Below are 24,195 nucleotides of genomic sequence, written 5' to 3' on the forward strand. Positions count from 1 at the left end.
AATGAAGAACATACATGTTGCGTGTCCTCACAGTTAATTACTGACTGTTTGCTCCGAGCTGCTTTTTATTTTTGCTGTGCTCTCAGGATGACTAATAAAAACTCAGCTAACACACTGCAGACCTCAGCTTTCATCTTCGCTTCCCACGAGAGGAAACGCCAACTTCAGACTCTGCTGGGTCACCGACCACTGATTGTTGTTTGGTGGGAGATATATGGAAAATGTTTTAGAGATTACGACGGGCTTTTCTTCTGGGGGACGTTGAGAAATGTTTGTCCTCGTTCACACTGGAGGACAGATTTAAATCTCAGAAAAAAAAACTGGCAGCTCGGGCCTTTGTGCAGTGAATCTATCAAAAACCCTACGAGCTGATAAAACACTGACCAGAGCGCTGCAGGGGACGCCACGGAGGCTACGTCCAGGTTTTAGACAGTCTGCGGGGACGTCACGGAGACTACGTCCAGGTTTTAGACAGTCTGCGGGGACTCACAGAGACTACGTCCAGGTTTTAGACAGTCTGCGGGGACGTCACGTGAGACTACGTCCAGGTTTTGAGACAGTTTTGCGGGGACGTCACCGATGACTACGTCCAGGTTTTAGACAGTCTGCGGGGACGTCACAGAGGACTAAGTCAGGTTTTAGACAGTCTGCGGGGACGTCACGGAGATAAGTCCAGGTTTTAGACAGTCTGCGGGGCCGTCACGGAGACTACGTCCAGGTTTTAGACAGTCTGCGGTGGACGTCACGGAGACTACGTCCAGGTTTTAGACAGTCTGGGGGACGTCCACGAGACTACGTCCAGGTTTTAGACAGTCTGCGGGGACGTCACGGAGACTATGTCCAGGTTTTAGACAGTCTTGCAGGGGACGTCACGAGGACTATCGTCCAGGTTTTAGACAGCTCTGCAGGGGACGTCCAGAGACTACGTCCAGGTTTTTAGACAGTCTGCAGGCGTCACGGAGCCTACGTCCAGGTTTTAGACAGTCTGCGGGGACGTCACGAGACTACGTCCAGGTTTTAGACAGTCTGCGGACGTCACGAGACTACTCCAGGTTTTTGACAGTCTGCGGGGACGTCACAGAGGACTACGTCCAGGTTTTAGACAGTCTGCGGGGACGCACGGAGACTAACGTCCAAGGTTTTGACAGTCTGCGGGACGTCACAGAGACTACGTCCAGGTTTTAGGACGTCTGCGGGGACGTCACAGAGGACTACGTCCAGGTTTTAGCCAGTCTGCACGGGGACGTACAGAGACAGCAGGTTTGCAGCTGCGGAGTTCACGAGACTACGTCCAGGTTTTTAGACCGTCTGCGGGGACGTCACGGAGACTACGTCCGGTTTTAGACAGTCGTGCGGGGACGTCACGGAGGACTACGTCCAGGTTTAGACAGTCTGCGGGGACGTCACGGAGACTACGTCCAGGTTTTAGACAGTCTCTGAGGGACGTCACGGAGACTACGTTCCAGGTTTTAGACAGTGTGTGGGGACGTCACGAGGACTACGTCCAGGTTTAGACAGTCTCGCGGGAGGTCACGGAGGACTGAGCGTCAGGTTTTAGGGACAGTCTGCGGGGCGTCACGAGACTACGTCCAGGTTTTAGACCGTCTGCGGGGACGTCACAGAGACTACGTCCAGGTTTAGACAGTCTGCCGGGGACGTCACGAGGACTACGTCCAGGTTTTTGACAGTCTGCGGGGGACGTCACACGACTACGTCCAGGGTTTTAGACGTCTGCGGGGACGTTAACGGAGACTACGTCAGGTTTTAGACAGTCTGCGGGGAACGTCACAGGAGACTACGTCCAGGTTTAGAGTCAGTCTGTCGGAGGCCAGTCTGGGGACGTCACAGAGACTACGTCCAGGTTTTAGACAGTCTGCGGGAACATGTTCATGTGCCACCTGTGAGTTTCAGCTCCAGTTGACGAAGGAAGTGTTTTCTTGCTGACGTTACAAAAAACCTCTTTCCGTTTTCTTTCGTCTTTCCGTCTTTGGTCTGAGCGCTTGATGGAAAAAGAAAGTTGTCAAAAGGAATAATTCAGTCGCTCTCGTCAAAAACAAACGCAGAATCTTTCTGTGCTGTAAAGACTCGAAGCTTCTTAGAAAACATTTTCACATGTGGCTGTTGGAGTCTGGCTGCTTGATAGTGTGGATCTCTGAGCTGGGCTCAGAAGCACAGCACAGCAGAACATATTTCCAGAGAACATTGGGTTTTGGAAGCGCTTCTCATCTGTTTTGCAGCCAATGTTTGACTTGAGTGCAGCTTGACTCACTCGAGTTGTTGGTACATGAGTTTATATGAGAGGAGGTCGAACAGGAACACAGAACCTAACCTCTCTGTAGGACACGGTGCTCTGTTGTCTTAATCCTGCATAACTTTAAGCCTTAATATAATGTGAAACAGGTGAGTTGTATATAAATTCACCCTCAGTACAGTTGTCATGAACGGGGAAATTAGCTACAGAGACCAAAACTGTTTTTTGTACCAGGCTGTAAACATGTTTATTTTGCTGTGAAGTTGGACATTTGGACATGGGGACTTATGGAGACTGACTCATTCTGGAGCCAGCCTCCAGGTGGACGTTGAGGAACTGCAGGTTGTGGCTTCACTTCCTGTGTTGGCTTCATTTTCCAGCCACGAAGGTTCAAGTTGCCACGTTTGAAGCAGGAAGTTTTGATTTAGTGATATTTCAGCAGTTAGAAATAAAAAAACAGTCTTGTCTTTTTCGACTTTTTAAAACATTGTGCTGGCTCCAGCTGCACGCGGATATAAGAGACGTAACTTCTGTTCAAACCTTTGGAGACGTTTGAAACTTTAAATTTAGGTGTCAACACTTAAAGGGTCACACACACACACACACAACACACACACACACCACACACACCACTCCGCTCGTCCTCTGGTGGGTTTGCTTATCACACGTGGTGTGAGGTAGCTCGGCTCCATCACAATGTTCTCCTTTGACTTTCTCTGGGTTTCATGAGGGGTGTGGCTGCACGAATGCCTATCCCAGCCGCTCGGGGGATGATGATGGCGGTCACATGACCCGAGCTGTGGGGCGTGGCCACGGGGAGCAGCAGCAGCAGCAGGTTGAGCCTCCACCAGCTGGAGCTGAGATTGAGGAGCAGAGAAGGAAAAGGAGGAAAGGGCTGGGTGAGTGTTCATGTTCGCCGTGTGCTTTGTCCTGTGTTACGAGGAGGTTTTGTGGAAGGTGGAGGCTGACGGTGTTAGAGTTGGTTTGCCAGTGTGTGTGTGTGTGTGTGTGTGTGTGTGTGTGGTGGAGAAAGTTCTCGGCTGAGAGTTGGAAGTTTCCGTGTTTCTCGTGCAGACCTTCAGCTTTCTCATTTCTCTTCCCATTGTTAGCCATCGGGGAGGTTTTTGGAGGGTTAGCACATACCACTCCTCCTCTCCTCCTCCTCCTCCTCCTCCTCCTCTCATCTCCTTTTCTTTCTCCCTTTCCCCCTCCCATTGTGTCTTCAGCTCTGGAGCATGCATGGATAATCAATCTGCCATAATGGGGCCGAGTGTTGACCAATCAGGACGGGGCCTGTGTTCCTCTTTAAAGTCTCAGGTCTCTCGCTTTGATCCGGTGCAGGAGGATTATCCCGGCGCTGATGGAGCCGAGCTGTTCTGATGTGATCTCATTTAATTTCTGACCCTCTCCTCCTCGAGTTTGTTGCCAAGTTCACGGGGAGTTGAACAGGTCATATTTTTCAGTTTCAGCTCAGCTCTCCCACGGTGAACGTCTGCAGACTCTCATCGGGTGCTTGTAGCTTGTGGTTAGTCACTCGGCTGTAATTTTGTTCCCCGGAGAGAGAGCTGCAGAACTTTTTGAAACATCATGATCTCAGTGCATCTCATGATCCCACTTTGCAGCACGGCGGCTGAATGGTGGCTTTGTTGGAGCGTTCCCTCTCTGTGTGCAGTCCAGTCGTGTTCCAGGTGTTATCAGAGATGTTGTGGAAATCTTTGTGACCTTGCACATTGAGTCTGCTGCATGAATAAACAGCGTCACAATGCCGACACAGTGTCATTGTGTTAAACTCATTGAGCTTTCCTCTCCCACAGCCTGCAGTGTCAGCGCTGCCTCATATCTGATTTTCAGAAAGCTTTGTTACAATAGGCGCCACTTAAAGCCACTCAGCTCACTGTTTGCTTGCTGCTAATCACATTAGCTGGCTGATAATGAGTAATTCAATCAGCCACAGATAAACACTTCATTAGGAGCAGCAGAAGCATCTGATCCCGTCATCAGGAGGTGTGAAGGCTTCGTCCTCGTCCTGTCGGACTGTGTTGATGGTTTTAAACCACAGAATTCAGCCTGAAGCAGCCGAGCTGAGCGTGAACATGATTTACAGTAAACAAGCCGACTGTTTGTCTGGAAATATCCTTCCCCACATTACAGTACGTCTGCTAATGACATCCATGTGTGCAGACTCTCATCAGGTCGTTAAAGTAGAAACAGGTTTTCTTTTTTTTTACAGTACCCGAGTCAGTAAAAAGGAAACGTCTCGTGCCGTGTGGAGGATGTTTTCTGTCCTACACGTCTGCTGCAGCAGGAAGTCAGACATGTCATGTCCTGTCAGAGGTGACAGGTTGTGAGTGGGTGGAGCCAGCACTGAGGAAACCTCTAACGTCCACCTGAGGCTGGCTCCAGAAGTGAGTCAGTCTCCATAAGTCCCCATGTCCAAATGTCCAACTTCACAGCAGAAATAAACATGTTTACAGCCTGGTACAAAAAACAGTTTTGGTCTCTGTAGCTAATTTCCCCGTTCATGACAACTGTACTGAGGGTGAATTTATATACAACTCACCTGTTCACATTATATTAAGGCTTAAAGTTATGCAGGATTAAGAGCGTGGACGCTTTGATTGACAGGTGGGTGTGGTCACAGGTGGTTTGTTTGAGCAGCCAGGCGTCATTCAGCCGCCTCAGCTCCATGGATGATCCGGTCCAGCGTCCAGCTCTGCATATTTTCTGCTAAACCTGCGCGTGACTCCACTCGTGCACCGACATCGATCATGTCTCAGGGAATTATGGGTCATCCATCACGGTGTTGTTTTGGACTCGCACACATGACGTGGTCATTTCCATCTCAGGTTTTTCCACATGTGGACGCTGCACAGACTCCGAGTCAGTCTTTATGATCTGTTGACTTTCTCGCTCTGGTTTTGAGGTAAACGTTGAACTAATGAAGAGATCTAATTAGTGCTACATTTTATGGACAGAAAGAAGTGCAGTGCTTCTCATTTCCTCTCATTAAGCAGGACTCGGCGTCCAGCAGTGAAGTATTTGAACCAGACGGCCCCTTTCCCACTTCATACTTGGTGGTTGTGATTTACCGCAGCACGGGCTGTGTTTGTCCTCCACCCGTGTACCAGTTCTGCTGTTGCAGCTGTGTACGGGCCTGTGGCCGGACCCTCCTTGTTCCCCTTCTATGTTTCTCAGAAATGTTTGGGCTGTGGTCACCCCAGCTTACAGTTTTATACTGAGAGCTGCCCAGAACAGCAGGCCCTTACAATCGGACTCAGCAGCCCGGCGACCGCCCTGCTGTGTGCCGGGCTTTGCTTTCTCATGTTCTCAGTGTCCATCTTTACCTCGGTGACCCTCCATCTGCACTGCTTCATGTTTTTAAAGTGTTTGGGGACAGCTCGTCATCGACGCCCAGCAGAAGCTTCCACGTGGCGAGCTGTGCTCCAGCACCTAGCAACACCATCTGCTTTACTCCACGTTAGGCCAGAGGGGGTCGCGTTCTCAGCGAGGCTGACACGGTTCAGAAAGCCAGCCGAGGCGTCATGGACCTCGCTGAGGGGGGGTGTTACAGCAGAACACGTCTGGATTTTTAATGGTTGCGTTCTTTGGTGTCAGAGTGGATGAGGGATGGCGTGAGAGGGATTTCCTCTTGGATGTGGATGATGGCTCGGTGAGAAGCTCCTTCATGCTTCCAGCTCTTCTGTCAGCGCCGGCTGTAAACACACCGTCATGTTATCTCCCTCAAACAGAGCGCGGGGAGCATTAAACCAGCGGCCTGTGCTCCTGTAAAGCATGCATACGCTTGACGTTGAAGTCAGACCAGGTAGAAACTTTGCAGAGGTTTAAGCTTTGGGTCTGTTGCTTGGCCCCGATGTCTCAGATCTGTGCAGGGTGCAGATAAAATGATATTAACACCTCTTGGAAAGTTTGAAGGGAAACTTTAAGCCTGCACATTAAATCAGCGACAGTGACAACGTTTCAGATTCTTCATGTCGGTCTAAACTTCTGGCTGCTTTTCCTGTGTCTGGATTATTCTGTCATTATTTTTGAAATGCACCTGTGATGATTCAAATTCTTTGAAGGGACACATACCAAAAGGGAAACGGCAGGTCTCGATATACTGTGGACGGAAAATGCTGCTAATTGTCCCAGCAGCGTTTGGAGATCTTTAGATGACACTTTTACATTTTCACAGCAGTTTGTCGACTGCTTTCTGTTCAGCACGTGGTTGTTGATGTATTTCTACATTTATTCATTGCTCTGTGTCTGTATGCTAATTAAGGGGGCTTCTGTCCCTGCACAGCAGCTCACACTCAGGTGAAGCCGTCTATCTGTTTAACAGGTCGCCTCACTTCACTAGTTCCATTCCTTGTCATCAGCACATTGAGTTTGAGCTGAGTGGTGACATGTGTTAATGCACTACCCGTTCTTTACCCCAGCGTACTCGTAAAGCGACTTCATAAACTCTTTTAGATGTTATTAAATTGTGCATATGTGTATTCATGCTTATGACTGTCAGTCAACTCTGGATCTCTCTGGACGCTCCATCATCTCATCCAGACGGCAGCAGGCATAAAACTCAATGATCTCTTCCTCCTTTCTCTTCTTCACTAACACACACTTGCATAGACAAACACACACACACACACACACGACGCACTCAGGAAAAGGAAATGCGACTGAACTGAACTCGGGCAGAAATTCAGGGCTTTCACCTCATGGGAGCCATGTTTTAAAAAAAGAGCGTTCACTTAACAGACTGTCAGTGTGTGAGTGGAAGAACAGACATGATACCTTCTTTCCCCAAAGAACAACCCCCCTGAGGAGCGACCGGACAGCTTTCCAACATGTGCTGAGACAGACTGAAGACAGGACGGGGAAGAAACCCGAGAACCATGTTCGCCTCAAAGCATCGCCAGAAAACTCTGATTACACCAACCAGGTCCCCAGCAGCAGACCCAGAACCAGGTCCCCAGAACCAGACCCAGCAGCAGCTGATCTCACTGCCTAGTCCAGCAGCAGTCAGCCCAGCTCGGCGTCTGTCTTTCAGCCTTTTATTTCACCAAGCTCTCACCAACCACTAAAAGTCAGTCCCACATTTACTCTTGTCCGGCGGCTTCTTGCTCGCTCACTCTCTCCTTTTCTCTTCTTAGCTTCCTCCGTCAGCGTCCTCTTCACTCTCTTCTCCTCTGCCATCATGTCCATAGAAGCTGCTGAGCCCAGCTCCAGTTCTAGCACGACACTGGCTCTGCTACCCGTCAGCATTCCCCCACACCCCAGGCCTGTAAACCTCTTCTTCTTCTTCCGTTGGTCCAAAAGTCCTGTGGTACAAACACTAACACTCCCCCAGCCCGGCTAACAGACTGAGCTAACATGAGCTAACAGCAGCTACAGCTGTCAGCAGTTTACTTCACTGTCCGTCATAAACTCTGTAAATCATAAATCATATCATAAATATAATGTCCAGCTGTACGAGGGAAAACCAGAAAACATTTCCTCCATAAAATATGATCCAGTTTCACCAGAATCAGTGAAATAGTTGCTGCTGTGTGACTTAGTGCCGTAAAGCGTTACGTACTTCTCCCGACCCGGAGCCCAAAGTTACATAGTGTGAGAACAGACGTACGAATGACAGAGACACCGTTCAGCTGATCACAGGTCAGAGTGGATCATCAGAGGAAAGTTACAGGATGTTACTAAACATCCTAACTTGTGACCACTGGACTGTTTAGTTTCGTTCAGTCTTGCGGTTGATTAATAGTTAATTATGGTTGAGGTTGCATGTCATTGGCTGATGGCAGCAGGAGGTTCAGCACGAGAACAACAACAAAGTTTTCTGAATAAATAGTTTGAGTTGAGAACTGAAAGGAGATTCTGGTGGGCTATAAAATCCTCCCACACGGAGCAGTTCCTCATGTAGAGCGTCAGTCATCGACCACAGCGTTTAAACAAGTTTAAGTTTTCTGCTCTAATTACATGTTAGACGTGCCATGAATCATGTCAGTGATCTCTGTTAGTCTCCTTCACCCCCTCTCTGCAGCGTAGTTACCATCCTGATACTGTCAGGGCTGGAGTCGAGTCGAAACAACACGTCGTCCTATGATTTAAAGCAGGGATGAAAGCGTGATGAAGTGGTGCTTGTGGATCGGAGGAAGCTGAATTTCTTTTGGGGCTTCTCAGGAAGACAATGAAGGCTTTGTTTCTGGCATTTGCACGTTCAAGTTTCACTCAGTGAATATTAAATGCAGGGTTGGATGATGGGATTTTAATGAAGGTGGGGGAGCGTTGAGTTATGCTGAGGGGGATTCTCTGACAATTGTATCTGATGGAAGGGCGAGCACTTTGTGTTTTCCAGGAGGGTCAGATTACAGATCAGTCTGAGGAAGGAGCAAAGTGGGTTAGATGCTTCAGGACGGCGGTTATCGATGTCTGTCAGCTCAATGTTTACGTGCTACATACTTTCTGAAATATTAACATGATGTATTACTTCCCCGTGAAGGTTGAGGCCAGACAAGAATGCTGCCTGAAGGATGGTTTGTGTTTTCTGGTCTCCGCTGAAGCTGTGCTGGCATTCGAGGTTAACAAAGTGTTTTCCAAAAAATCTGTTGAGAGAAGAATCTATCGCTGCCGCCCTGCAGACACAGAACTGCTACTGCACAGCAGCAGCTGATCTCACTGCCTAGTCCAGCAGCAGTCAGCCCAGCTCGGCGTCTGTCTTTCAGCCTTTTATTTCACCAAGCTCTCACCAACCACTAAAAGTCAGTCCCACATTTACTCTTGTCCGGCGGCTTCTTGCTCGCTCACTCTCTCCTTTTCTCTTCTTAGCTTCCTCCATTCTTCTTCTTCTTCTTCTTTTAGTTGGGGGTGTGTGACTTAGTGGCGTAAAGCATTATGTTGCTTTGAGCTCTTTCTCACACTTTCTTGATGCAAAAAGGCTGGATCCTACAATTCCCATGATGCAGCTTGGTAGCATTTTTCATTATAACCTTCGTGCCTGGTTAATGTATCTTTCAAACTCAATGCTTCATGTTTGTTTCCTGTTAGAAATGGGCGTCTCTAAGCGTCTTATAACTGCTGACTCGTCTTGACATTTAGCCGGAGTCGTCTTTTTGGTAACAGACTGTTGTATTGCGGATGTAAACGCTGTGGTTTTGTCTGTTGAGGCCCTCTGTGACAAACAGGAAACCCAATAACTGCAATAAAGCTGATAAAACACGCAGCAGGCGCTCGTCTTTCATTCAGTGATGCAGACTGTGCAGACAGCATGATGTGATGTCAGGATACATGTGTAAATGCCAATGATGAAACATGAACGCCTCATTTGAGAATAAAGAGTCGGAGTCTTTGATGGGATCTGTGCAGTCATGAGAAAGAAAAGGCCCGAGCTCATCTCCGCTCACTGAGCACAGCTCTGGGATCAGCTCGCCTTTAAAGCGACGCTCCGTCACGAGGACGTGATGCTCGTGCACGACATCTGTTCACAGTTTGATGAAGCTGTTATCATTTGGAGACTTTGTATTGATGGAAGGAGGCCAAATGTTTCAGTGAGGGGGTCACTGTAGGAGCGTGGATGCACCTGTTTGGTCCTCTGTGCAGGCTTCGGTTCCAACATTTGGCTTGCTGTCTAAATAAAACATCTCCTCGAAGGAATTTGATTCCAGTGAGGTCTCAGCGACGTGTTGATGCATCTGTTGGGTCCAGAACGGTTTGGATTCAACGGCTGAGTCGTGATCTGAGTCATACTGTATGTCATGGAACATCAGTGAGAGAGTAAAAGACAGTACTGTAGCTAACAGCCAGCTCATCCTCAGCCCTGAGAATAAGGCTGATGAAAATGAAAGTGCACAGCTCGACTCAGAGAAAGAGAAGTGAATATCAGAGCAGCAGCAGGGTGGTTGTCGGGCTTTGCCAGCCTTGTTTCGTCTCTCTTGGCATCTCAGATTTGTTCTTCCTTTTTCCATGGCATGTGTCTGTCGTTACTACGCCTTGTGTGTTAGACTGACTGTTTGTCTATTCTTAGAGAGCGGCCCTGTAAGCCAAGCAGATGGCCCCAGCGGCTGGCACGGTCACGGTGCCCAGGAGGCATTTCTTTGGCTGCAGAGCTCCGGAGCATGTCGTTAGAGCTAATCTGCATTCTGTCACTCATGAAGCTACTGATGCAATCTTCAATGTAATGAAGTTCAGTGCAGGGTTAGCCAGACGACGCTATGCAAACACTTGCAAAAAGATAAATCCATCCAGATACTTCAGGATTATAGTTTCGCTTGCACGACGCTGCATCTCTGTCGGGTTTTCTGAGGACAGCGATGCAGCACTGAATCAAGTCTTAGCCCGTGGTGATGAGGTGCTAACAGAAGGTTCACATTACAGCATGGGCTGACCTGTGCTGCTTTTTTACTGATAAACATCCTGAAGGGGAAACTGCCTCTTTGGTTTTTGTGCAGAAACAAAACTTTTTTGTGTGTTGATCGTTTGCTGACTGATGTCGGACACCGGGGGACGGATTTTTCTTATTTTCCCAAAGATTTCAGAAAGGGATTTATTGAGTTTTAGCCAAGCCACATGCGGTATCACAGCACAGATAATCAGTGAACCATTAGACTGTCTGAGAGTTGGCAAAGATGACGGATACTGTGGAGACTGTTGAAGGTGTGGTACCGCTCCTCATGGTCCAAAAACTTCAGAGACATTCAGCTGACTCATGAGTACCTCCATGACTTTGGATTTTTAAAGTGTGTCGGAGGGTGAGACTGTGATGTAAGTGCACAAAGTGGAGAAGGCTGCGATAGTTTCATACATCCTGGTTTAATTAAGAGGTGGTTACATTGTGATTTCTGCCCTCGGTGCTTCATGCTCTAACTATATGAGCTTTCTACGCAGACGACACACTGTTATACCTCCCACTGAGAGCTGATGACCCGGGAAGCCTGCCTGCTGTCTTTGACTGCTTGAATGACTGAAATGTTGGATGGCTCAAACTTTGCTGTGAACATCGAGTCCTCTGCTAGAAACCTGGACAAGCTGTCCACGCTCCCGCAGACTCTGACACCACCACACCTTCATATTCTCTCTCCTCCTCCTCTCGGGTTAAAACAGAACATCACCGTCACTTCTCCAACGAGTCCAACTGGTTTTAACAGATGACATTACATACCTCCAATTTTAGCTTCAGGGTTGATTTAAGATTTTACTGATCACTCTTGAAGCCTGTCGGGCTCCTCACTACATCGTCAGCATGTTAACCCTGAAGGAGCCAGCGTGTAGGCTTAGGGTCTCGGTCACTTCTGGTTGTTCCAAGGTCGAGGCTCAAAACTTGAGGTGACCTCACCTTCTCCATCAGGACCGCTCGACTCTGGAACAACCTTTTTATTTTTATTTATTGTCTTTTTAAAAATCTTTTTAACTATCGTTCTGTTTTTCTGTTTTTACTTTTGGCCGTCTTTTGAGTCTGCTGCTCTGTAAAGCATTTTGTGAACTTTGTTTTTTTTAAAGATGCTACATAAATAAAGTTACTATAATTATTCTGTGTGCCAAGTGCTTTAAATGAACACGCTCTAAAGTGCTGCTGTTATTCACACCTTGTCCTCAGCCTCAATGTTGCAAACGCCTGTTACATGCAGACGGTCATGTCAGCCTCACAAGTCAAAACCACACAGGCCTCCATGTTCTTCAGCAAAAAAGGTTCGAAGTTCGAAGCTTGACGACTTTTCAGGTCATCTGAGTGAAATAAGACGAATCCTGAACTTGTTCCATCATAACCTGTCTGCATGCAGGCTGGATAATCAGTGAGCCTGTCTGCTTTCAGCTTCAGGTATATGCATGTCTGTGGTTTGTCTGTGACTGCAACCTCACAAAGACGATACCAGAAGTTTCTGTCACGGCACAGGAAACGCTGTCTCCTCCTACACGGAGTCCATGCTGCGTGCAGAGCTGACTTTTTTTTAGTTTGCTCGTTGCAGCGGTTGCTTCGGCACACAGCCTCTGTCTTCTAGCAACCGAAGGTGAGGTAAGCCGTGATTTGTAGTTGGCAGCGTTTCCCTCCTTGACTAATTCTTTTTTCATTCACCTCTAATCTGCAGCTGTGCTTCTTCACCGTGCGTTACCACGTCGTTTATTTCTGCACACTGAGGATTTCTCTTGTGGGCTTTGCTGCTAACACGAGGTTGTTGCAGGTCGAACATTTACGCAACATTAAGGAGCAGATGTGACCCTGCTCTCGTATGATTTATTGGCTGGTTTTACAGTTGAGTGTATGCACTGGAGTCAGGACTGCTGGGAAAACAGGAATCCTTTATCGGACGCTTAACGGAAAGTTTATCTTGTTCCTTCATGTGCACGTGTGTGCACACGTTTGTCTCCCTGTTGGCTTTTTGGCAGATAGCGTAAATGACAGATTATCACCTCTCACTGGTGTCTTATGTTAAGGCGGCTGCTCGTGTGAATTTTGAATCTGGTGTATCCTGTTTCACACAGGAAATGAGCTGCTCAGATCAGTATCTTCTCTGGTCTGCACTTCACATCGTTTCACGCACATTTCTCCATGAAACACGAAGTCTCTACCTGCGTTTCATTTCCAATCTGTTCACTCAGCTTAACTTCTGTTTTTATGTGCACCCCTCAGGGTCAGAGGTCAACCTGAGCCACAGCAACATGTCCGAGTCCGCCAAGCCCCACCACCCCCCCAACCCCCAAGCTAAGGGGGAGAAGAGCCATGGCGGCGACTTCAGCTACGTGGGCATCGACGCCATCCTGGAGCAGATGAGGAGGAAGGCCATGAAGCAGGGCTTCGAGCTCAACATCATGGTCGTGGGTGAGTTCGTTTCTCATCTGCAACCACGAACAAATAAACGCAGAGAAAACAGCTGCAGATTTTCCAAATATTCATATGAACTGTTTTATGTGTTCCCGCCAAACAAAGCAAGTTTTCGCATCACGTTACTCTCAGGGTCGTTTGTGCTTAGTCCCACAGGTAGAGCAGCAAATATTCAGCAGCATGAACCAAAATAAACAGATGCTGAAATAACTTCGTCATGATGGAGTCTGAATTCAGACTTACAGTCTGCAGGACAACAAACAAACTACTTTCAAATGTTTGAATGGAGTTTGTTCGATCACATATTTTCAGCTCAGTCTGCTCTCTGTGTAAATATCTAATATAAAGTCACCATGGAGCTCTGGGTGGAGGTCAGGTCACAGGTGGATGAACCCAGAGTGAAGATAAATCCAGTTTCAAACATCAACTCTGAGCCGGTGAACGTCTCCGGATCAGACCAGAATCCTCAGCTCCGTCACTCCGCTCCACCCAGTCCTCCAATAAAACACAGCTATTCATATCTCTACATTGACTTTATCTTTACTTTCACTGGCAACGTTCAGGACGAACATCGGCAGCAGTGTCAGCGCTTCCCTTCAGCTGGTGGTTTAACACGCCTCGACTTACCCACGACCTGATCACACTTCAGTCACCATGAGTCGTTCTTGTGGCGACGAATGAAGCTAAAGTTGAAAACACGTTAACGCTAAATAAAAAGATTTTTAATGAGAAAAGTTTGATCAGGATTAACGTGACCGTCCCCGTCCAGCCTGACGTGGAGCCTGATCTGACTGCAGGCTGCGATCGCTTCCAGATGTTTAAAACTTTGACACTGTTGAAATCAGCAAAAAAAGATCAGATGGAAACATTGAAACATTCATGCAGAAGTCCTTCAATGCAGTCATGAAAAGTGTTTGTATTTGTGGTTCTGCTCAGTCAGCCAGCACACACACACACACACTCGAGTGGATAAAGGCTGTCAGGCTGAGAAAGTGGCATAATGACGGCAATTACTCTGACAAGCTGAAGCTCACACTTCCTCAGAGAGATCACCCCCGTCGATCATCCACCTGTGAACATGCAGCGTGCAGGCACGGATCAGATCTCACTTAGATCCAGTTTACTCAGCGATCCTCTCTGAGCTCTGTGTTTATGTTGGGTTCATGTTGTCGGATGAGTTCAGGCCCTGCAGGGCAGGAATGTCGGCACGGCTCCAGAGAGAGACGCACCGCGACACGACGAGCGTTTCATTTGTTGCACGTTGATCAAAAGAGGCTGTTGGAGATGTAGGAAGTGAAAGTCTGAGTGAGAAGGTGTCACCGTGTGACTCTGGAGTTCATCTGTGGCGATAAACAAGACGGAGCAGCGCTGACATGCACACACTCGCAGCGCTCCGACACCTCGAGCAGAAACAAAGATGATTTACTGAAACAATACTCTCACACTCTGCACGCTGAGGCAGAACACGATGAAAAGCGACAATAGAAAAGAACAATGAAGAGTCTGAACCTGCACAGGTGTGAAGGAGCTTTACACCAGGTGCCATGGCAACGTATCAAGGCCTTCTGGGTAATCTGAGTGTGATTTGTCGCTGTAAGGCTGACCTGAAGAAGAAGAAGAAGAAGAAGAAGAAGAAGAAGAAGAAGAAGAAGAAGAAGAAGAAGAAGAAGAAGAAGAAGAAGAAGAAGAAGAAGAAGAAGAAGAAGAAGAAGAAGAAGAAGAAGAAGAAGAAGAAGAAGAAGAAGAAGAAGAAGAAGAAGAAGAAGAAGAAGAAGAAGAAGAAGAAGAAGAAGAAGAAGAAGAAGAAGAAGAAGAAGAAGAAGAAGAAGAAGAAGAAGAAGAAGAAGAAGAAGAAGAAGAAGAAGAAGAAGAAGAAGAAGAAGAAGAAGAAGAAGAAGAAGAAGAAGAAGAAGAAGAAGAAGAAGAAGAAGAAGAAGAAGAAGAAGAAGAAGAAGAAGAAGAAGAAGAAGAAGAAGAAGAAGAAGAAGAAGAAGAAGAAGAAGAAGAAGAAGAAGAAGAAGAAGAAGAAGAAGAAGAAGAAGAAGAAGAAGAAGAAGAAGAAGAAGAAGAAGAAGAAGAAGAAGAAGAAGAAGAAGAAGAAGAAGAAGAAGAAGAAGAAGAAGAAGAAGAATCATCGTCGTCAGGTTTTCTTTGTTTTCCTGAACTTTGCTTGATGTCAACAAAAAAACATCAGGATGACACAGGAAGTGTGATTAGAATAACTTGAGAGCAGCTGAGGTTCATTTGCCTAATCTGTGCCCTCGGCCAGCTGACCTTTGAGTGTGTGTGTGTGTGTGTGTGTGTGTGTGTGTGTGTGTGTGTGTGTGTGTGGAAAAGGCCGCCCTGGGTGTCACAGAGAGCCTGCAGCTTAGCAACGCTTCACACGCCACAGTGAGGGAAATGAACCAGGTTCAGGAGTGTGTGTGTGTGTGTGTGTGTGTGTGCGCATATTCAGTCACAAAGAATAACATTACAACAACATACATCACGTGTCGTCTCTTTTGCTTTCTGAAGAACGACCCACATCACATCCGTCTGATCTGGTTCCCGTCAGGTTCTGGACTCCTCTGAAGGTCTCAGGTGGTCTTAGGTGGTCTCAGGTGGTCTTAGGTGTTCTCAGGTGGTCTCAGGTGGTCTCAGGTGTTCCTCGACTGAAAACTAAACGAGGTCTTGACTTCAGAGTTGAAGTTAAAGTTCTTCCTGTTGACTTACGTTAACTGACCTCGCCTCTGCTGTGAAAAATATCTACAATGTATTTTCTGTAAACATGACAACTGAGTGACTCTGAATACCAAAAACAGTTACAGTGATTAAACAAACAAAAATATAATGAATTATCATAACGTACACGATGATCCACAGCTTCAATCAGAGAAATGATATAACGATGTTTACTTTAAAACAAAGTCGTGGAGGAGCTTCATGTTTGTTTCTGTGTGTGGTCTGAACATCTGTCTGCTCGGCCTCCACAGCTGGCCTGTCTGACCCTGCAGCTGTCCTCCTATTGTCATGCAACACACACACACACACACACACACACACACACACACACTGTACAGGCCCATACATGAGCGCTGATGTCATGTGAAAAAAAAGAATCGTTTGTGATTCATCTGAATGAGTTTCTTCTTCACTGAGTTTTTTTTTCTCTTTGTGGAGTTAAAACCACGAGTTTCTCTAACTGTGTGTGTGTGTGTGTGTGTGTGTGTGTGTGTGTGTGTGTGTGTGTGTGTGTGTGTGTGTGTGTGTGTGTGTGTCTGATCAGGGCAAAGCGGCCTGGGGAAGTCCACTCTCATGAACACTCTGTTCAAATCCAAAGTGAGCCGTAAGTCTGTGCAGCCCAACCCGGAGGAGAGGATCCCCAAGACCATCGAGATCAAGTCCATCAGTCACGGTGGGTCGAGCTGCCCTGCAGAAGTGTGTGTGTTTGTGTGTGTGAGGGGTGAGACGGGCTACAGGTTTTGGAGCATGCCAAACAAAGATCTTGGGCACTGGTCCCAGTGTGATGGTTCCTCCTTCAGCAGCAGCGTCCTCATCACGTCATCACGTCTTCCACAGCGGGAAAACTTCTCAGGAAACGTTTGTTTCTGTGTGTGTGTCTGAAATACACAAACACACACTATAACACACACACTATAACACACACACTATAACACACTATAACACACACACTATAACACACACACTCACGGCTTCTCTGTGTGCAGATGTCGAGGAGAAAGGAGTGAGGATGAAGCTGACGGTCATCGACACTCCGGGCTTCGGGGATCAGATCAACAATGAAAACTGGTGAGTCCTTTTAATGTGAAGGCCTCGGCAGGTGTTAGTGATGTCACTTCCTGTGTCATGTACACACACACATTCATGTTTATTAACACTGACTCTGACTGAAATACCTCAGATTTACCTTTTTAAGCTTGACAGACATGGAGTGAAAAAAGCTGCTGCTGATTCGTTCTAATTACACAAAAACAGAATTTTACCATAATAAATACAGTCGAACTTTTTCTGTCATTGCCATAAAGCATGTTAGTAATGTCTGTAGATTTTACACAGTGACGGTAAAAGACCGTAAAACATGCCATTAAATATTACGGTGTTTTACTGTATAATTAAGTATAAAGTACGACTTTATTCTGTATCAGAATCACTTTGGAATAAAGGAGGAAAACTCAGAGTACACCGAGCTTCGTTAATGTAGAAGCAGATTCCACTTCCCCTCGATTTCCCCATAAGCTCAGTCACACGGTCCGCTCGGTGGAGGTGAAATCCCGGCAGGTGAAGTGAAGTGCTTCACCGAGCCAGGCAGCAGATCTGTTAAACTCCATGTCAGCCGTGTTAAGAAGCAGCAGGTTCAATGAAAACCAGTGAACAAAACTCATGGTGGTCAGTCTGATGTTTAGAAGTTCCTCTCTGCAGTGTGTGACCAGGAAACACAACAGATACACGAAAAGTACTAGAGAGCAGCAGTACAGTCTTTACAGTCTTTACAGTCTTTACAGTCTTCACAGTCTTATGCTGTATTTGTTTTGCACCGTACATTACATCACATTTTTACTGAACTTCCTGTTTCCTCCCATCAGCTGGCAGCCCATCATGAAGTTCATCAACGATCAGTATGAAGCGTACCTGCAGGAGGAAATCAACATCAACAGGAAGAAGAGGATCCCAGACTCCAGGGTGCACTGCTGCATATACTTCATACCTCCCACCGGCCACTGGTGAGAACACACACACACACACACACACACACACACACACACACACACACACACACACAGGAAGAAGAGGATCCCAGACTCCAGGGTGCACTGCTGCATATACTTCATACCTCCCACCGGCCACTGGTGAGACCACACACACACACACACACACACACACACACACACACACACACACACACACACACACATTTTTCTGCTGGATTTGATTATTTATTAGGTGTCTTCATTATGAACCTGGATTTGATGCTTCACAGATTTCAGCGCTGAGAGATGAGCGAGCAGAAGAAAGTTTGGAGCTCGATCCTCCGTTTAAATCGAGCTAACAGCTTCAGGATTAGAACATTAGAACCATTTCACACACAGGATTAATCAGAGTAAATTTAATTAAAACCCGTCACGACCCAAAGTCTCCTCTTCAAACAGGCAGGTGGAGCCGGTTTGCTTTGAGACAGGAAGTAGAGTTCTGTTCGCGTCCTTATTGAAACACATCACACTTCATATTTCTGCAATAACTCAGCAGCTGTCCACTTAGACGCTCTCTGTTTGAGTCGGGGGATGACATGTGTGTGTGTCGCCACAGCTGCTGCTTCCAGAGAGTGTGTGTGTGTGTGTGTGTGTGTGTGTTCATGTGAAGATGAAGGAGTGTGTAGTGGACTTCAGTGGGGCGGTGGGCATGCGAACACATGTAGAACTTCACGTATGTGGACGGTGGGCATGCGAACACATGTAGAACTTCACGTATGTGGATGTGTTTGTGTGTCATCTCACTCACAGCTGCTCGGTTCAACAACAACCAAAACTTCCTTCTCTCAGCTGCTGCATGCACACACACACACACACACACACACACACACACACACACACACACACACACACACACACACACACACACACACACACACACGAGCATCCCAGACATGAAAACACACACACTCATTTTGAAAGCGAAGACGCAAACATCTGTCAGGAAGTGGTGTCTTCTTTTAGACATCTGTTGGGGACAACTGTTGCATAGAGACTCTCCCATGTCGACATACAAAACGTATTTTTTAACAGAGTCACAACCTTCAACAAACACTGGAGTCTGACACGTTTTGTTGTCCTCCCACAGATTTCTTTTTTAGCCTCGTTCACGAGGGGAAAAGAACTGGAAGAACTGTAAAATAGTTTCTATTATTCTCTTTTTGTTCGCACAGTAACAGTTGGAGTTTTCAAATTAAGGCCTGTTACCAATTACAGCAAAGACGCCCTGCCAAAAGCTTCTGGACGCCTCTGCCATGTGACCACAGTCCAAGAATGACAGGCAGGAAAGTTATGACAGAACTTCCCTTGGTCCCACGTGGGCCTCGGTCGTCGGGAGCAAACTGAGTTTATGACTGTGTCTTTGTCCTGAGCAGCAGTTTGTGTTTACCGAGGCTCTGATGTCATTTACATGTCAGCAATTTGCTTTCTAAAGTTGCTTCTGTGGTCTCCGACAGATGAAGCATGAACGCAGCCTTGGCACCGGAGTCAGCCGCTGTTTTCCCTCCAGGAAGTCTTGTTGTTACCTCGTTTGACTTCCTGAGAGAAAGAAGGCTGCACTTTGACTCATCAGCTCCGAGCTGCTTTCTGATCTGTCACAGAAAACTAGGAAGGAAGGAAGGGAGAGTTATCTGTGCCGTGGTTCTCTGTCTTCTCGCTCATCGTTCGCACACGACATTCACACGGCTTGGTGCATGCATGCATACATGCAGGATGTTCATGTACAAAGATACATGTGTGCATGTATGCTCAGTCGTGCATACGACGCCGCTCGCATGCTCGACGAGTGCAGCGAGCTCATTCCTGTTTGATGAACATCTCTGTCTCGCTGTCTGACCTCTGTGGATGCATGTGACACATGCCAGTCGCTCCCTCAGTGTGAAAGATGAACAGAAACGTGGCGCTTGAACGCATCGCATACTGCGTCGTCTCTCTTTACCTTCGTGTAACACACACTCCCCGTGTTTCAGCCCGTGTTCTTCCCTGACATGCTTGTCAGTCACTGCGCTGAGCCAGACCTCTTCTCCTCTGCAGCTGCCCCCCCGGGTCTTTGAACCGTGCTGGCCTGGCTTGACTGGGGCTAATTGGAGGGCAGAGCTGACAGCATGTAGTCTGCCTGGAGGCGATGTTAAGACATGGAGGGCAGTGTAGGAAACATAGAACAACAGTGTGGAGCTCTGATCTAATGCAAATCATGTGGAGAACATAGTTTGAGTTAAAAAGCAGATTAAAGGAGCTGCAGAGCTGCTGGACTCTTTGATGCATTCAAATAAACGTGCAAACTTCTCTGCATTTAACTGAAATCACACCTCGGAGAGTGAAACAGGAAAAAGGTTTCAAACAAACAGCAGCACGTTGATGTCAACAAGACGGACTGTGAAGGGGTGGACCATGATTGCCCTCTGGTGGTTTCTCTGCACAAGTGCACTCATATGTTTTCCACCATCTCACAGTTCTGTCACTACATCTTTGTATCTTTGTGTTTCTTCCTCCAGTCTGCGTCCTCTGGATGTGGAGTTCATGAGGCGCCTCAGCAAGGTGGTCAACATCGTCCCCGTCATCGCCAAGGCCGACACACTCACCCTGGAGGAGAGGGACAGCTTCAAGCAGACGGTAAGAGGAGTGTGTGTGTGGATGTGCGTGGGCAGAAAGTATTTCCTTTGTGAGCTGGTAAATATATGTTTGCTTATGTTTTCCCTCCTCCCATCACACCTGCATAAACCTGTACGAGGTCTTTAAAGCTTAAAATAAATGCACGAGTGCATCGGTGGGTCAAACCGTCGGCGGACTCCCCCACAAACACATGCATGCACATCCACGACCACAGGTCGGTAACAGATGACGAGCTGCCAGGCACCACTAACAATCTGGACCATCTGGACAAACCCACAGCGTACCCGTCCTGGGAAATGTACTGTATCATCTCTATAACTGTAACACTTCGAAAGTCATGCTCAGTCCAGACGGAAACATTGAAGAACTATTTATTTGAAGCAACTATTTACCGAGCGGCGTTCCACAACTCTTAAGTATGGCTCTTTTCTTAGACGGGGGACTCTCTGCCCAGTTCTGCACAGGCAGGCCCTTCATTACCAGTGAATTACTGAGCGCTCAGAGTTCAGAGAGGTCTGCACTGCAGGAATCCTGACCTTTCTGAAACATGAGCAGGATTTAAGGAGCCAGTATCTCAGTAAACAATAAATATTCATCACTTTCTACAAATAATCCCAGTTCACGTGCCTGTTTTTGATGCCTCTGCTCCACAGTTTACAGTTTATTTGCCTTTAAGCGTGAAATGTCTCGACAGCTAAAGGATGCATTGTCCTAGAACATTGGTCCAGATATCCACGAAGGCCAGAGGATGAAGGATGACTTTGCTAATTAGCAAATGACTAAATTGGAGGTGAACACGGTCAACCAAACACCTGCTTCGAGTGTCCATCAAACAGGAAGCAGAGCTGGGGATGGTTTGTTGTTTTGCTTTCACGTGGAGACCTCGGGCTGATCAGGAACAGCACAGCACCTCCTGATCACGGCTCTCCTCCTCCTCCTGCTCCACCTGGCTCGAGTCTCAAACATCCATTGCGTGCATCTCTTCCTCTGCGTGTTGCTGTTGGATGATTCTCAACCCGCCACCTGCCGTCCTTCCTCCATCACTTCCTTTATCTCTCCATCCCTCCTCCTTCCAACCAAGGCCTACAGACTTCGCTCACAGCTTTATTCATGTTAGAGAAGCTCGACGGGTGTCTTTGGCTTCCGTTTCCCCCCCGATGCCTGTAACAGCGTCCAATAAGAACAAAGCGAGGGATTGGACCAGGCCTTGGCAGGGAATGGAAGCCGCGGGGTTTGTAGCTGGATTGTTTTGGTTGGCCGCACATGCTCTGTATGACCCTGAAGATTATTGACTAAAAGCCTCTCGTGCCAAATGTGTCTTTCCCTCATTTTTTCCCTGCAGCAACTTGACATGCAAACTGAATCAGAGAGGGTTTTCTATGAAATGTTGAGCCTCAGCGTGTCCAGCTGTGAGTCCTCTAACCGACCGTTGATGTGGCTTTTTCTGTAGACTTTCACTGGGTTTACATCCTATAATGTAAGCCTGAGAAAGCTTCCAAGGATAAACAATGAAATGTTTGATCAAGGACCAAGTGGAAATTGTCAGAGTAGTAATTGTGGGAGCGGACAGTCATTCATTAAAAGGACATTTCTTCCAGAAGCTTGTCTGTCTATTTTTCTGCGTCCATGCCGAAAGCTTCAGTCATTATAAAGACATCCAGAGAACAGGGTGGACGTACAGTCACACAGACTCAGTCTTTTCTAAGAGCGGTTAACCTCCATGTTAACTCCTCCGTGTCGAGGATATTAGCAACCATTTAGTGTCAACGCCAGCCGGTACAACATAACCAAGTGTTTATTGAAGTCGGGAAGCGGTTTCCATTCTCAGACTTAAATACCTGTATGTATGTAAACAGGATTCAGTCCAAGCATTAAGTGTGTTTGGGTGCTTTTCGTGACTTTGGTGTTTGGACCGTGATGGTGAGATGATGGATGGAGGGTCTGGACCCGCCTGATTGTTTTTGGACTTCCCTTTCTTCAGCTCTCATTATGGAAACCTTTGAACTCGTGTAACGATGTTTGGGATTCAGCAGTTGTGAGAGAAATCTGATTACCACGATGTTAGAGTGCTCTGTTATTCATTGTTAAATAGCTCTGTGTGCTGTTAGTAGGGTTGTGAAATTTCAAAGTTGGAAACTTTCCATGGGAATAAACCAGGAATTTACAAAATTGAAGGTTGGACCTTTAACAGTGAACTTAAATATAATAGGGAAAATATATTTTATCATCATCTTGACTAAAACAACCAGATTTCATGCAGGTCCACTTGAATATCTCCTGTTCCAGTTCCAGTCACACGCACACAGCACACTGCTTACTGCAGGGCTGTTGAGGCCACGCCCCCTACCTGCACAGGTGGTTTCTGTACCTGGACCACACTTTAGAGCCCAGAGCACACAGAGACTGTTGAAGACACACATGTGAGCTGGTGGAGTACAGAATATTGTTCAATAAAATGATTCAAACTTGATAAAGTTCTACTTACAAATAAATCTGTTGAAATGTTTTTAATTGTTTTTTATTTTGCATCTCTGCTTATGACAAAACTAAATGTTTTGAATATTTCCAAAATTCCCATGAAGTTTCCAGTTTCCAAAATTCCCAAGCTTACCGGCTTTACCTGAAAGTTTCTGCCTCTTTGTAACCGCAGCTGTTAGCATTTATAATTGTCAGTTTGAAGTAATGTTTGTACCGTGTGTCACTGTGCTCGGTGCTTTGTGCAGATCAGGGAAGAGCTGCGAGCCAACGGCATCGACGTTTACCCTCAGAAAGAGTTTGACGAGGACGCGGAGGACCGGCTGATCAACGACAAGATCAGGGTGAGGTCACAGATTTAACCCTTCGCAGCTTTGAATTCAAACCTTTGTTGTTTTATTTCAGGAAACATGATTGTCACTGTCTGCATCCTGCTCAAAGGGAAAGTAACCAAAGCGTGAGCTGAAAACAAATCGCTGCTCACACTTGAATGACTCCTGTGCATTCATGTGTGTTTGTCTCTGTTTGCATGTGTGCACTCGACAGGAGATGATCCCTTTCGCTGTTGTGGGCAGTGACCAGGAGTACCAGGTGAATGGCAAGAGGATTCTGGGAAGGAAAACAAAATGGGGCACCATAGAGGGTAATGCACACCAATCCTCAAACACACACATACAACTGCACAGCTGGTTACATGTGCTGCCGAGCAGACAATAGAGAATGAGTCACCGAGGCAGAATGATGTCCTCATTGCATCAGACAAAGCTGAGATCTATTAAAACGGCATCACACGACGGGAAGTGCAGTTATACTGAACATCAGCACGTCTGTGATCCAGAAATGATCACAGCTGTGCTGATGTTCAGAATAACTGCCCAACCTCAGTGTGATATTTGTTTTATACACAAATAGTTCCACAGCTGGACTGGGACTACATTTCCTGAGCTTTGTGTCGGTCTGCACGTTAGCCCAGGTCAGCTGCTTCGTGTCACGTATGAACCGGTGAAATAAGAGTCTGCCGACTGTTTGTCGTCTCGATCAAACCAAATATTATCAGAAGGTCGGTGCAGTCTGCGCACTGAAGCAGACAGATGAACATTAAAGTAACGTTAACGTAACGATCATTACAAAACCTGCAAACTGGAGTGATACATGCAGTTAAAAGTCTCAGTGCTGTTATTCTCTATATCGGCGCTCATTGGGATGCATATATTATATTTAGCATATTCTATCGTCCATCTTCATCAGGCATGTATCACTTTTACCGAACATATCAAAAACAAGGTGAGCCAGCTGGA

General features: G+C 46.9%; 1 protein-coding gene across 7 annotated transcripts in view; it reads left to right on the plus strand.

Annotated features, from left to right (window-relative positions):
• Positions 1–24,195, plus strand: part of septin9b (septin 9b) — a 68,509-nt gene that overhangs the window by 39,718 nt on the left and 4,596 nt on the right. For 5 of the 7 annotated variants that reach the window (XM_027282943.1, XM_027282942.1, XM_027282940.1 and 2 more), the window contains 7 exons: positions 12,873–13,061; positions 16,330–16,458; positions 16,772–16,853; positions 17,648–17,785; positions 20,305–20,422; positions 23,146–23,241; positions 23,444–23,540. In XM_027282943.1, coding sequence (XP_027138744.1) covers positions 12,873–13,061; positions 16,330–16,458; positions 16,772–16,853; positions 17,648–17,785; positions 20,305–20,422; positions 23,146–23,241; positions 23,444–23,540 — 849 coding nt within the window. Of the gene's footprint in view, positions 1–3,058; positions 3,151–12,872; positions 13,062–16,329; positions 16,459–16,771; positions 16,854–17,647; positions 17,786–17,870; positions 17,912–20,304; positions 20,423–23,145; positions 23,242–23,443; positions 23,541–24,195 lie in introns of those variants that run through there. The other 2 variants (XM_027282941.1, XM_027282944.1) reach the window with 2 other exon arrangements.

This window comes from Larimichthys crocea, chromosome X, assembly GCF_000972845.2.
Source record: "Larimichthys crocea isolate SSNF chromosome X, L_crocea_2.0, whole genome shotgun sequence".
Taxonomy (NCBI): domain Eukaryota; kingdom Metazoa; phylum Chordata; class Actinopteri; family Sciaenidae; genus Larimichthys; species Larimichthys crocea.